Source organism: Ixodes scapularis, unplaced genomic scaffold (assembly GCF_016920785.2).
Source record: "Ixodes scapularis isolate PalLabHiFi unplaced genomic scaffold, ASM1692078v2 PGA_scaffold5__190_contigs__length_132052651, whole genome shotgun sequence".
NCBI lineage: Eukaryota > Metazoa > Arthropoda > Arachnida > Ixodida > Ixodidae > Ixodes > Ixodes scapularis.
In genome coordinates this window covers 116,060,321-116,073,206 of record NW_024609880.1, presented here as the reverse complement: position 1 = coordinate 116,073,206, position 12,886 = coordinate 116,060,321, and the positions used below count along the sequence as shown (strand labels likewise).

The window sequence follows — 12,886 nt, the reverse complement described above, 5'->3', positions numbered from 1 at the left end:
CTCCCTCGAATCACATCACGTAACCAAAAGTACGCTAGGACGAGCTGTTACTCCTAGTACAAGCTAAACGAGCGAGCTCCGAGCTTTCAACGTTTCTGCCGAACGCGCGCACTCCTTCTTGCTTTCTTTTTGTCTGCGCTTCAGAGGACTTCTTGGATTGAACCGTTCAGGACAAAGCCGCAGCACGGCCCGGCTTCTTACTTTTCCCTATTTCAGTATATCTTGTTCCTGGAGTCTTGTTCTAGGATTAATGTAGTCACCACCAAGCTTAATCGTTCAAATCGTCCTTTAAGAAAATCACATTTTACAAAACACTGCAGGGACGTTTTTCATAAAATGTCATGCGCAGGATCAGCCCTGTGCTTCTGTTTTATACCAAAATGGTCCAGAATACGAAATAACAACAGGCAGTCGGCGCAATAGTTGAAGTGGGAAACTAACATAAATATCAAGAGTCGTATAAGCACGCCACTGCAACACGCTCGAAAGAGTGGATGTAAACCCTAAATGAAAACATTTCGTCCGCAATATATAGCGAAACAATTTGCTGAGAAAGATGCAAATCAGCCCAAGCTGTCCTTAAAGATATTCAGCGCAGTGTAATGTTCGAAACAAAAAAAAAAAACAAAAAAAAACCCAGGCTCAGAACAACTGCTAAACCCTAAATGTTTAAAAGTTACTATATTTCTTCTACTTAAACGTTTATGAATCCTAGTTAGCCGGTCATAAATAAGTATATATTGCATGCCTCGCGCCTTTTTGTTAGCAATATCTGAATAAACTCCCCGAAGACGGGCGAGGGTGGGGTGAGACAAGACCGCAAGAGGCGTCTTCAGATAAATGCAACCGATGACAAAACAACGAATAGCATAGAGGCGGCGAGATAGCTTTGACAACAATACAGACCCAAAGATTGCTTGACGCCAGCGCTGCAAATATATCGAAACAATACTCTCACTATAGTCACTGGCTGTCTAATAAACTCTGGGCGTGGCGAGTTTTCTGCATTTCATTATCGCTTCTCAGCCAATGAGGTTATGGCATTCGCCGATGAGGTCGTTGATTAAACAATCACGAAGCAACGGGGCGGGAACGTACTGAGCTACACCCCGCGCGCTTCTGAAGCCACCAGTGAGTGTTGTGCTATATTAAAAATTGTGCATATTAAAAGACACCGTTTTTTGCAAAAATAATTTCGATGTTGCAGTTGCCAATGATGGTGTGTAATATGCTTATTGTGGTAGTGTTATAGTAAACAAAAAAATGTTTTTTTCTTTTTGCAAATTTGTAAGTGACTACGTTTTTTTTTTTTTTTGCAGCTTGCTCAATGCTCGTATATCAAGGTCCAAACCAAGATGCAATTGAGGCGTGTCATGCCCGTTTTGTGAAGTATTGTGGAAAATTTTATTATAAAGTGTACTTCGATTTTTGTAACAAGATTCGCAAGTTTGAATAAAACCACATGTACTTTATTTAAAATAAATTTACAACTTTTTAATATTGTGTCCGAATAAAAATATATAAAAAATAAAGATACATACAAAGACTGTAATCATGATGTCGTTTTTTACTGAAAGTAAACTCTTGACAGTAGAGCACTGCTTTTGTGATTCAAATGGTAGCTGAATATGTTTGTTACGAGGTTATCGCAATTTGAAGACACATGGTTGCTAATATAAAATTAAAAGTATTTGAAATGCTGCAAACTTTTAAAACGTCTTGAAATGTTGATATGTCTTAATTGACCTTCAAGCCTTTCATACTATCCACAGTTGTTGGTCACGTGTTAGTGAGTGTGATAACGTGGCCTCGAATCTGCGATGTCATGTCACGTCGTCTGCAGAGACCTGATAAGAGCTACTATAAATCTGTGTTTCCCAGGAATAAAGATTATTCATCGTTTGGCTTCCAATCTACGAGTCACTGCAAGCGAGTAGCTTTTTCGTAACACATCTGTTTGTGTTGTTGTGCTCGAAGGATTTTTACAAACATAATGTGCTCTAATGTGCAATCTATCGATAAGTAGGCCACAAGAGTCGTTCTTGTATTTTTATATGCTAATATTTGCTTTCTTGTGTCAAAAGTTACAAGCGCTACAATCTTTTTGATAATTTATTTATAAAATGTTTATTGATTTACCTGTATCTATAAATAATGCCTGGGTCATGTATAACTATGCACAACACTCCATCTAGACATTCTTTTATATATGCTGTGTAATATAGGCATAGTGAATAAAACTGACGTTCTCCTTTGAAACACAATTAATTGAACAGTAGGCGTGCATTATTCAGTGATTGTGTAGATGGTTTTGTCCGGAATTTTAACCTTGTGGCCAGCTGTTTCAGCTGCCTGGGGCGGAGTAGAGGAGAGGTGGTGAAAGCACAAATAGCACACCGTCGAAATATGGACAAGGTGTCCGTCACGGGTACATCAGTCTTTTACTCAGTATTGTAGACAGAACTCGTATTACTTTGTTTGCGGATAGTTTCTTGTGATCTTAATCACTGTTTGATTAGGTATTCTGGGAACAAATCGGTTGTTGCGCTAGCGTTATGTTACAATTACTCAAAATGTTATTTTGCTTCTCCTGTGGCGTACTGTTTGGTATCTCCAATCTGTCATAGGCAGACATATAAACGTGTTTAAAACTGACATAATAGTGAATTCAAGCAATCTTTATACTGAACGTTTTTCTTCAATAAAACCCTCCCTGAAATTTTTCAACAGGTTTCTTTTTTCCTTGAATTGTTTTTACTGTTAAACACGTTTGATCCTGCAAAAATAAGTCGATACGTTTCTTTCTAGCGATCTGATGTGCTAAAAACAGATGTCATGCTAAGTGTTTTCTGGCGTCATTAACCAAAGGAGAAGCTTCCCAGGGATAGAGATAACATTCTTGATATAAAGACTTTGCCATTTTGAGGAGCCTCTTTTAAGTGAAAAATCCGTGTGAAAGAAAGACTTATTGCGCATCTGTTTTTGTCCATGACAACTGGTGTGCGTATAGTGCAAGTCTAATTCGTTTATAAAATAAGACCACTGAATATCTAGACCTTTATTGCTTGGGGGCATTGAAGGAATGTATATATTTTTATTTGAAACGAAAGTTTGGAAAACCCTCATAAGATATTTTAGTGAAAAAAAGCGAGCTCACCGAAAGAGGCGCTTCTTCTTTGGGCACAAGAATTACTCTAATTATAATTCTATCATCATTCCGTTGAGGGAACTTGTACGTCTGTCTTTTGAGCCAAGCTCCCGAAACGCACGTCCACAGAGTCTTTTATAAGTTTTCACAGCTCTTTGGCCAAAACTCTGTATTTTTTTTTGTCTGGCTATTTAGGGCCTTTTGAGGCCCCTTGAATCGCAGGTCCTAACTTGAGACATGTGCCTAGGGGCGTGCTATTTTGAACCAAAATTTCCAATCAAGTGCCACTTCACTGGTTGCTTTTATCAGTGGAACTTTTATGAGTTCTTGAGGAAATGACAGGATGAGTTATCTGGTTATTCGGTATTTACCTGGAAAGCTTTTGGCCTAAATCCCCAAAAGAAGTGCCAGAATGAGGCTGCTCTGCGGGTTGTTTGGCGGATAGGTGGCATTTTTGGCACATCTCAGCGAATAACCACAAAAATGAGCCATAGAAAAGCCAAAGAAACGTACTTTGGCACAAACCAGCTGACGCTTTGGAGCAAAGGCTCACTAAGCACAAATTAGGTCCGACCGGCCGTTGTGTCATACGCAGGGATTTCGGCCGCCTTGCGCGTGTCACTCATTTGGACAGCGCGTGCGATTGCAGGCTTGCCAGATATATTCCCTCACACTGACACCGATCGTGAAGTCTTTTTTCGACATTTTTGAATACAGCGAGAGTGCGCGTACATAGCTTTGGTAGGCGCTGAAGATGCCCGAGAGCGGAGATTACAAAAACTCTGGATATGACGTCACGCTCCGGGAAGGAAGGGCTTGGACGGTACTTTAAACAAATATTTTCTGCAGCCGATGTCCATGAAATTGAAAAATAATCTCAATATCCGTGATTCTGGAGGACTAAGGAACACTAGTCAGTGTTTTTTTTTTCTTTTTCTCAAATGCAAAATCACTTCAGCTTCTTTTCAAAGAGATACTACGACGAAATTTTGGCGCTTATTTTTTGGTCTATATGTGTTCAAATGAGCAGTATCATATCCGACAAAGCAATATCGTGTTAACAAAGACACGAAAAGAAATTTTAAAACATTATAAACGATTAGCAAAAAGCACTTGGTGGATATCGCTAACGTCTTGTTTGTAGTGACCGTCTAGGAACCTTGGCAGATAGTGAGGACGTTTGCCTCGCCTCAGGCCACCACGAGAGACGAGGTGGAAGGAGGAACTTCCCTCTCCCCGAGAATCTATTTTGTGAGTCCCAGAAGTCGCTTTTGTCCCTCTACAAGATTATCGAAGATTATGCGAAAACTTTAAATCCGTGCAAAAGCAGCCGCTTCGGTGGCTAGAATGACTAGGCCATCCTCTCGACGTGAGCCTCGTCCGTGGCCTCGCCGCAGCTTTGCTCGTACCGAGAGGAGCTACGTCACGATTGCGTTGGATATCACGTGCTGGCTGCTCTTTGAGCGCTTGGCAGCCTATTTTTGAACCCGACGGGTATATTTCAAATTTCCTTGAAGTATCCCTTTAAGGTAGCTCGAAAATTTGCCCGAGTGCCCCAAAATACTGGTGGTCATCAATTTTTTTGAAACTTTCACCGTGCACCAAATATTTACGCATGAGTATGTCAACAATTTCTCTTATAAAATATTAAATTCCTTTCTAGAAAACAAATATCAAAGTTTACGCGTACCCCTTCGGATAACTGGCCGCCGCTCTACTGGTATCACCGATAAGTCCCGGCGATACATCGATCGTGAAGTCGAATACTGTATCCGAGCACAAAGGCGCCTCCTCTACGACGTTCTGCGCATGGATGTACCGGGGTTGCAATCCAGAATGCCATTCTTCTTTTATCTATTTCAACCCTCGTTAGGCCACACCAAGACTGTGTAGATATAGCTGCAGTGGAGTGGCGAATTTATAGTTGTTCTAGTGCAAAGCTTTAAATTACATATACTCACTAGTAGGTCCTCCACAAAAACGTATTTGAAGTAAGTTCAAAATGCTTTCGAACTGCCGTCAATTAATAAAATACCCATTCGCGGTTCCGCGAAATTTTTAACTCTGGCGCCGTATTCTTTTAATTACATCTTCATTTGGGGGAGTGCAAAAACATATTTTCCGGGCTGTGAATATATAAATGGACGTGGCTGACAATTGACGCCTTCACATCGTTGCTTTCTCCTGTGCATTTCTTACAACGACGTTATTATATTGGTTGCTTGTGTTGTTAGCTTATTTTCGGATGATTTTCAACTTACTTTGTTTTGCACAGCAAAACTATGAGATCGAAATCTCCGGGTTGTATAAAAGCAGTTTAGGATGCACCAATTTGCAGTTTATTTCAAGCCGAAAAGCTATGCGTGCGTAAGGCGGATTTCTAAACGATTGTTTCAAGACCTCTTTCGGTGGTCTATAGTAAGTGTAGCAACCTCAGACGCCATGTACCGTTGTACATTCAATACCAAGAGATTTCTAGCAACTTAGGTTGTATGCTTTCGATTTGTGGGGGCGGACCGAGCCTCCAGCCATTAAGGTGTAGTGAGGTACATATAGGTATCAAGTTCTCATGGTGAAACTTCAAGAGAATCCCTTTTCGCAACCCTCAACAGCCGAGTTTCAGTCAAACGTTGAGGGTATATTTTTTTTTCGCCAAGTATAAAGTATCTAGTCATACAATGACAGTAACAGGTGATACTCGGCACCTTTTATTCAACAGTGACAAGTGTCTTAGTACGTGATACCACTCACGACGATGTATTGCACGTGGTTTAGAATATTTGTTCTATGTTTTGTTTCTGTTTTCTATGAAGATTCTGTGCTCACCGTCCTAGTTTTTGTGATTAGGGGAAAACAAAGCAAAGCAGGTACATTCATTTCTATGGTGTTTTTTTGTTACGTTTTAGTGCAGACGTGCCGATTCCGTACGGTTCCATGTTCAGGTTTGCATGTCTCCATCTGAAGCACCCTTCGATAAAGTGGTTTTCAAAAGTGCAGTGTGTTATGTGTACTGTAGTTGGAATACCTTTATAATTAGAGGCAAATAAAGAGAATATAACCCTTGTTGATTTAAGCTGTCATGAACCAATTAATATTTCGTTCTAAATGAAAAAACGAATGTGTGTCATATTTCTTCAAAGATAATTTGCTGACATAAAATAATTGATCAATTATATATACAAGTATATAATGCATTCTAACTGTAGCAAACCTCTTGGGTGTCATGTACTTTGAAAATAATATGTTTAAAAAGAAGAAAGCACTCGCTTGAACTCAAGCTAAGCGGCACTGTAGTTGCATGGATCCAACTTTAAATAAAATAGCACCGTGGTATAAATAAGTTTCACCCGCGTATGTTTTAGAACCAGTTCCGTTGGTCTAAGAGACTTCGTTGTTTCGAATGTACTATCGTATTGTGCGTATAGTCCGGGGACTATACGTATTTCAAAGTTTTAATTCTATCAGGTGCGGACAATCTACAGGTGCGAACTATATAAAAGGTTTTATATTTTTCTAGAGCGTTCACTTTGAGAAGACGTGAAGAATTTTATGAATAACAGAGTAAAATATTGTTGATGTATGTATGATACAAGCTCCTTTGTCAGCTAATACAACAGGTATTTGTCAAGATGTGCGTGTATAATAAGTTTTACTTTCGAATTAGGCACAAAGTGTGGACTACACGCCAGTGCAGACTATGGTTCGGAAGATATGGTATGTTCTGATGCATTAAATCTCCTGTGAGCTTGCGCATAACCTCCAATACTAAAGCAGAATTTGGTGCAACAAAGACCGGTCAAAACCGATCAATTAATTAAGCAAACACCAATCATTCACTCAGCTTTAAAGAAAGATGTATTAATAATACAAAACTCGAAATCTCAGGTAGTTGCGAATGTCTCAAATTTAATCAATCTTAAAGGACAATTAGACATTAGGCATGCCTATATATGTAAGATGTGAATGTTTATTGTGCACTTTTACAATGCACGCGTGCTCTTTTAAACTAAACTTAATCTTTACTTTCATCGTTTCTGTAAAGTACCACCACCTCCCCATTCTCCAAGATCAAGTTTCTCTGAATTCCGCTGTGTAGGTGAATCCTTCCGGAACAATGATGCACATAACCGTTACCTCCTGAAAGTATAGGAAGCATAATTATAAGCTGCACTGTTGGACACATATTTTTGCGTACCTTGATCATTGATTGATTAAAGCGGTGATATATCTTCGGGGGCAAGACAATGTGGTCTCCTGCGCTCACTTCAATCCGAACCCACCGGTCTTGAGAATCACGAACGTCGAAGTAGCAAGCACCCTGTTTGATGTAGCGGACTTCCATATCCGGATGTCTGTGCTCCCCACCCATAGCTTGAAGCTGTTTTTAATAACAAAGAGATGTTTGAAACTAATTACAGAGACCTCCACCAAGTCCGTTGGTCACAACTTGGAATAAATTTACCACAGTGATGACAATCCGAGACTGGAGTCGAAAAAAAAATGTTTACCCTGGTTGTTTTTGTTATTTTGTGTGCTGTGAGCGTGGGTTTCTGTGCGTTTTCCTGGAAACAGGTTGACCTGTGGTTTGGGTGGGCTGTGGTTCTTTGTATATAAAAATGCATTAGCTGAGTTCGAGACGTTGTCTGCCCTATTCATTTTTATGCCCCAGCTTGAGTAATATCACAGCGGTAAAATTCAAGCAGCTCGCCTGCACTTTAATTTAATTTATGTGATGAATATTTTTAGTGTCGTTTCAAAAGTTCTTCTTGCCTGTCTATGCATTAAAATAAAACTCGAACTTTAAGCTTGTGTTCTATTTTATCGCATCCTGGTGGTTCTTTAGATGTACGCAGACAATTAAATTTAAGGAACATCCATTGGTGGATCGTTAGAGTACGCTAAGGTGATTCTTGGGAAACGCTACACATGTCGCACTTTGCGAAACGTTAACCATGACCATTTCACTTTTTTCTTTCGGCTTTCTCTTTCGCCTCCTCTATTCCTTGCTTCCTCTTTCTGGCTTCGTTACGGGGTCAGTGTTAGCGTTTCCCTATGTGGGACGTGTGTGGCGTTTCCCAATTGTCATGCTAACACATTTCCTAATGATCCAGCGATAGATCTACCTTTATTTTTTTTTTGCCGCGTACTTCGTGCAGTTTTGGTACTTGGTTTACACTTCATTTTGAAGCACGAACCAAGTCATACCCGCACCGCGCACCTGCAAGTTCGGACTTGACCAGCATCTGCGAGCTCATTGGCTACCGCCCCGTGACGTCACCTGCCTCTCGCATCTGTCCTTCAACGTGGCGCTTCGTCTTCCACTGTTTTTTCCACAGGCGGACGCCGTCAGCTTTTCCCTGTCATGTAGGAACTAATACTAACACGTTATAAAAAACGCCTAATTCTTTACACACGTTCCGCTAACCAGAACCTCCCGGTGCCATTTACAGGTACGAAGTTTCATATCTACTCTTCGTTGCACAGCACTTTTCAAGCGCATAATCTGTGTTCAGACTGGCAATGGGCTTGGTTATATGCCCACCGTACCACACTTTTAAAAAAACGGTATAGTTCAGAATATCATACAAGTGCTTTACCAACCTCCTAGAAACGGGACAAAATGAACAAATAAAAAAAATGTACACCATATATCTGACAGCGTAATGACAGGTGCTTAAGCTCGGTTTTTACAATCTTGGTAATTATTGCGGGGTTAACGTGATTTTCTTGGGTTAAATTGTCCTTCGCTATATTATAATGAACTCAAAGCATTTAAAAAGGAGTCGCATCACTTGCCGTCTTCTTATCCATGCTGATATTCGGGTCCATTATCTCGTCCCTTTTTTTGTACCAGCCCAGTTGTTGCATTAGCGACTGAAGCTCTCTTTCCCCGTCCTCTGTGCTGGAAGCCTTCAGAAAGAAGAGGTGGGAATTGAGAGAACGAAACATCCCGTTATGTTCACTCCGTTGCAGCCGACTGCGAACGAGTCCGATAGAACCGTTTTTTAAGCCTCGTACGACTGCAATCAACGCGCAGCTGCAATGGCGGTCTTAAGCGGCTTAAAACTCTGTATTTTTAAGTCGGTTGTAGTGGGTTGCAACAGCGTAAACCGGCCTTTACCCGTATAAAATTTTTTTTCAAACCTGCATATTTTACAACATAAACAACTAACGTTTTATCATAAACAGTCTCGAGGTCCTCAAAATGCTAAAGATCTGGTATACATCACCTGGACACTAAATAAATTCCTGGATGGCGAAGTAAGAGAGATCACCTCAGATTACTTGAAACAAGTTGCCGATAAGTTCTTAGTGATTTTATAAAATTAAAACGGCTTAAGTCAAATAAAAAAAGTTTAAAATGTTCATATAACTTTCGTTTTCATTCGTCAAAACGATAACTTGCTCATTAATGATCAAACAAGAAACTACCATAACGTACAATTTGTCTAAATAGTTAAAGGGCAATATGTTCGTAAATTTGACTTACGTTGTACGTCTTTACGTTCAATATTTCGTCCAAGTCCTGGCTCGTCAGCGTGTTGGAGCTCTCATCCAAGTACCAAGCCCTCATCTTACAACCTCGAGGAATCCAAGTCTTCCAAATTCCGAAAGCATACACAAAATCTAGTTTAAAAACGTCGTTGCACAGTTTGTGATAGAAGTCAGCCAAAAGCGGGTGGCAACGGCTGACTGGCTTCAAAACGGATATGGAAAGAGTGATCCAGCCTCTATAATTACAAAACAGAAAAAAAAACTGCGCCACAAAAAATAACTATAAAAGAAACATCGCAAAAGCGCCGACGAGGTCAAAGCAGGTTGCACATTAAACGGTAGATGTATATCTTTTTTTGTTGCGAAAAGTTGACACGCGCGCATTAAGTGCGCGCTCGCTGTCCTCCCATAAATTCAGAAAAAAAAAACGACAAAAGCCCACAAAAAGCGGATACATTACATGGTGGCTCATTACACCTGCAGTACGGTTCAGAATTATCAGGATGAAGTGCACAATGTTGAATGACAAAGTAACTTGCTAGGGCAGTTTTAAAGGATGGAGTTTAAGAATTTGATTAAGGCACTGTTTGGCAGGGTTTGTAGTCTGCACTGACAGTTATAGTGTTATATAGTTTTTAAGGTAACCACTGAGAGCCGTAAAAAATTCTAAACATAAATAGAATTTCTGTGGTTATCCAAAACAAATGTAGTATTATAAACTCACGGGTCGATTAGGGTTAAAAAAATTAGAAACACCGACATGAAAAGATCCAGATTATCTAAAAATCCGACAAATCCTAAAATTTAATAAAGTGTAGTTCTCATAGCTGCCATTTGTACTGTGATGGACACGAACTTCAAACGCACTCTTAAATGATGACCGTGGCATACACACTCCGTTGGACGCGACCAGCGTGCCGCCCCGCGGCCGTTCCTTGAGGTAGCCGGTGAAAAACCTAACGAAGCGAAACTACGCCGTGTACACTGGGACAATGGTTGTACCCCAATGCGCCTTCTATTTCTAAGAGTGTGGTTTTACAGATGTAGATGGAGCAGGTGTTGAGCTCTCCTAATATGCGATATAGCGCTTGCCTGGTTTGTCAAATTGTTGGCGTGCAATTCTCTCGCAGAAGAGGTAGCGAAAACGTCTTCATTCGTTATATTTTTTCTAAAGAAAATCTAAAACAAAATGGCACGTTCCTTCAGGTAAGATGAGATGTGGGGTACCTTTATCTATATTCCGAGCATTCTCCGTGGTGCTTCGGTAATTTGTCAAAAATGTATTGCCTGAATCTTCGACCTTTCTTCTATAGCTTAAGTGCCAGCTTCTGATAGAAGGATAACGAATATTTTGGCGATTTCATAAAACTATCGAGACGCGGCTTGAGCGTAAAAAGTTGCAAAAATGGTTTGCTCAAAATCTCCATATCTTCTTTTTTTCTACTTTCTCAGAGTTCAGCAGGTGGAACAAGGTCATACTTTGTCCAGCTACAGGTTATTATCAACTTCAGATAAAACGAACGCTCCTGTTTTCACGCTGTTAGACGCGAGAAAGGCTGGTGAGAGCGTACCCGACTGCCGGCCGCTCGCCTTTGTGCCTGCCGATGACCGTCGCGTTTGGATGGCGGGGAAAACGGGGGGAAATGTGGAGGGAACGATGTTTCCGTTTCGGCAGCGAACAAGATAACACTATTTTAGGTAACTAGAGTGAGTCTGGGGTACGGGATATCATTTAATATCAGGAAGCCATCCGCATTCGTATGACGTCTTTGTATTAGGTAGCTAAAAAATCGGCAGAGTCCCCCTTCAAGGAATACGATTAATCTTTATGAAATTTAATCACCAGGCAGATTTTCAGGTTGGGCACACCTTTGTTCCACTGGTTAAACTATTTGTACAAATCTTTATTGAGATCCTTGACGTTACGCTGTAGATAAACTGCCCCCAGTCCGGACTCAGGGAAAGCCTATATGGCGCAAAATATGAGTGATACAGATATAAGGAGTAACTCCTAAACCCCTAAACTAAGCTTACATTCGTCACTTTCTAACAACTATGTGTTTCTTCTTAAAACATGAGGAATAACATGATGACACTGTAATGTCTGAAATAGTTTTCACCAATTAGGACAAAAACACGCATTTTTGTCAACAAGTTTGAGCCTGCTATGGTACGCTTATGATGTCCGTTATTTTTGTAAAGTTGTACGTAATGACGTCAGTTACCTTTACGTGAGCTGTAGGCGCAGGTCGGTTCAAGACAATCAAAACGACAACCCATTGCGCTCTTGAACTGTGTAAGTATTCCAGGACGTTATGTCAAACTAAACTCGAGAAATGAAATTAGGAACGTTGACCAATCTTTTCAATTCTAAAGCAGGCCTCAAGTAACAAGACGATGGCATTCACATTTCATTACGGTAAGTAAGGATTGCACTAAATAGCCAATTTATGCTTGTTCAAAAAGAAAAGAGCTTAAGCCTGTTGACTGCTACTTATGCTTTCTGGCTGGCTTAACGGGATTAGGACGCGAACGTTATGCGGGTATAATAAGTTTGAAATTAAATGACCATAGGCTGGTTGAGATACAGCAAGTTTAGCGATTTTTAGAGCTCTAGTAACTGCAATAATTTATTTATAAATTTGATAATTTCAATTTGGCCACCAGGCAACACTGACGAAGTTAGTTACATCATGGTGCCCATAAATCTCGTGGTCATGAACGCCCAAGCTTTCCACGCCATGGTACGATTAGAAACGCTCACGCAAATCGGCTACTCCTAGACTATGCTTCTTTTCACCCACGGAACTTTGACCTTTCACCCTGCAAGCACCAGCGAGATTGTCACAGACGGCGGCGACAACGGCGAGCTCGTCTGTGACTCTTCGTCGCTGGAGCTGATCGCCAGTGGGTCGCAGTCACAATGACCAGCTTCAAACATCTCTTGATAACACTTACTCTCATCTCTGCTGCGGTTAGTCTCAAAGACTTCGAAAAAGCGACCGATGCCGTTAACGTAATCGTCAGGAACGGCATGCTAGAAAATCGGAAGGTACACGAGCAACCTGATGCTTGAGACGCTGGGAAAGTCAAGACTCTGAGTACGTACAAGGGGACGACGCGCATTGGAAAGGCGACGTCGGCAACCCAACAACCACGGCAGCCTTTTCGAGCGGGGCCAATCCGAAGGTCCCGCGTATATATTGAGGTATCCACGAAACATATTTCGCAGAAATATTGGAA

General features: G+C 40.8%; 1 protein-coding gene across 1 annotated transcript; it reads right to left on the bottom strand.

Moving 5' to 3' along the window:
• Nucleotides 1–7,095: 7,095 nt before the first annotated feature.
• Nucleotides 7,096–9,722, bottom strand: LOC8040565 (1,2-dihydroxy-3-keto-5-methylthiopentene dioxygenase-like). The gene is made up of 4 exons (XM_029972382.4): nucleotides 9,639–9,722; nucleotides 8,945–9,058; nucleotides 7,344–7,526; nucleotides 7,096–7,285 (listed from the first exon to the last, which is right to left on the bottom strand). The coding sequence occupies exons 1-4, from the start codon at nucleotides 9,720–9,722 to the stop codon at nucleotides 7,217–7,219; spliced, it is 450 nt and encodes a 149-aa protein (XP_029828242.2). The 3' UTR covers nucleotides 7,096–7,216.
• Nucleotides 9,723–12,886: the final 3,164 nt, after the last annotated feature.

Coding starts and splice junctions, on each gene's coding strand:
- LOC8040565 (XM_029972382.4), bottom strand. CDS start 9,722: ATGAGGGCTTGGTACTTGGATGAGAGCTCCAACACGCTGACGAGCCAG. Junction 9,059..9,638: donor TGAACGTAAAGACGTACAAC/GTAAGTCAAATT, acceptor TTCTTTCTGAAG/GCTTCCAGCACAGAGGACGG. Junction 7,286..7,343: donor TTAATCAATCAATGATCAAG/GTACGCAAAAAT, acceptor CTATACTTTCAG/GAGGTAACGGTTATGTGCAT.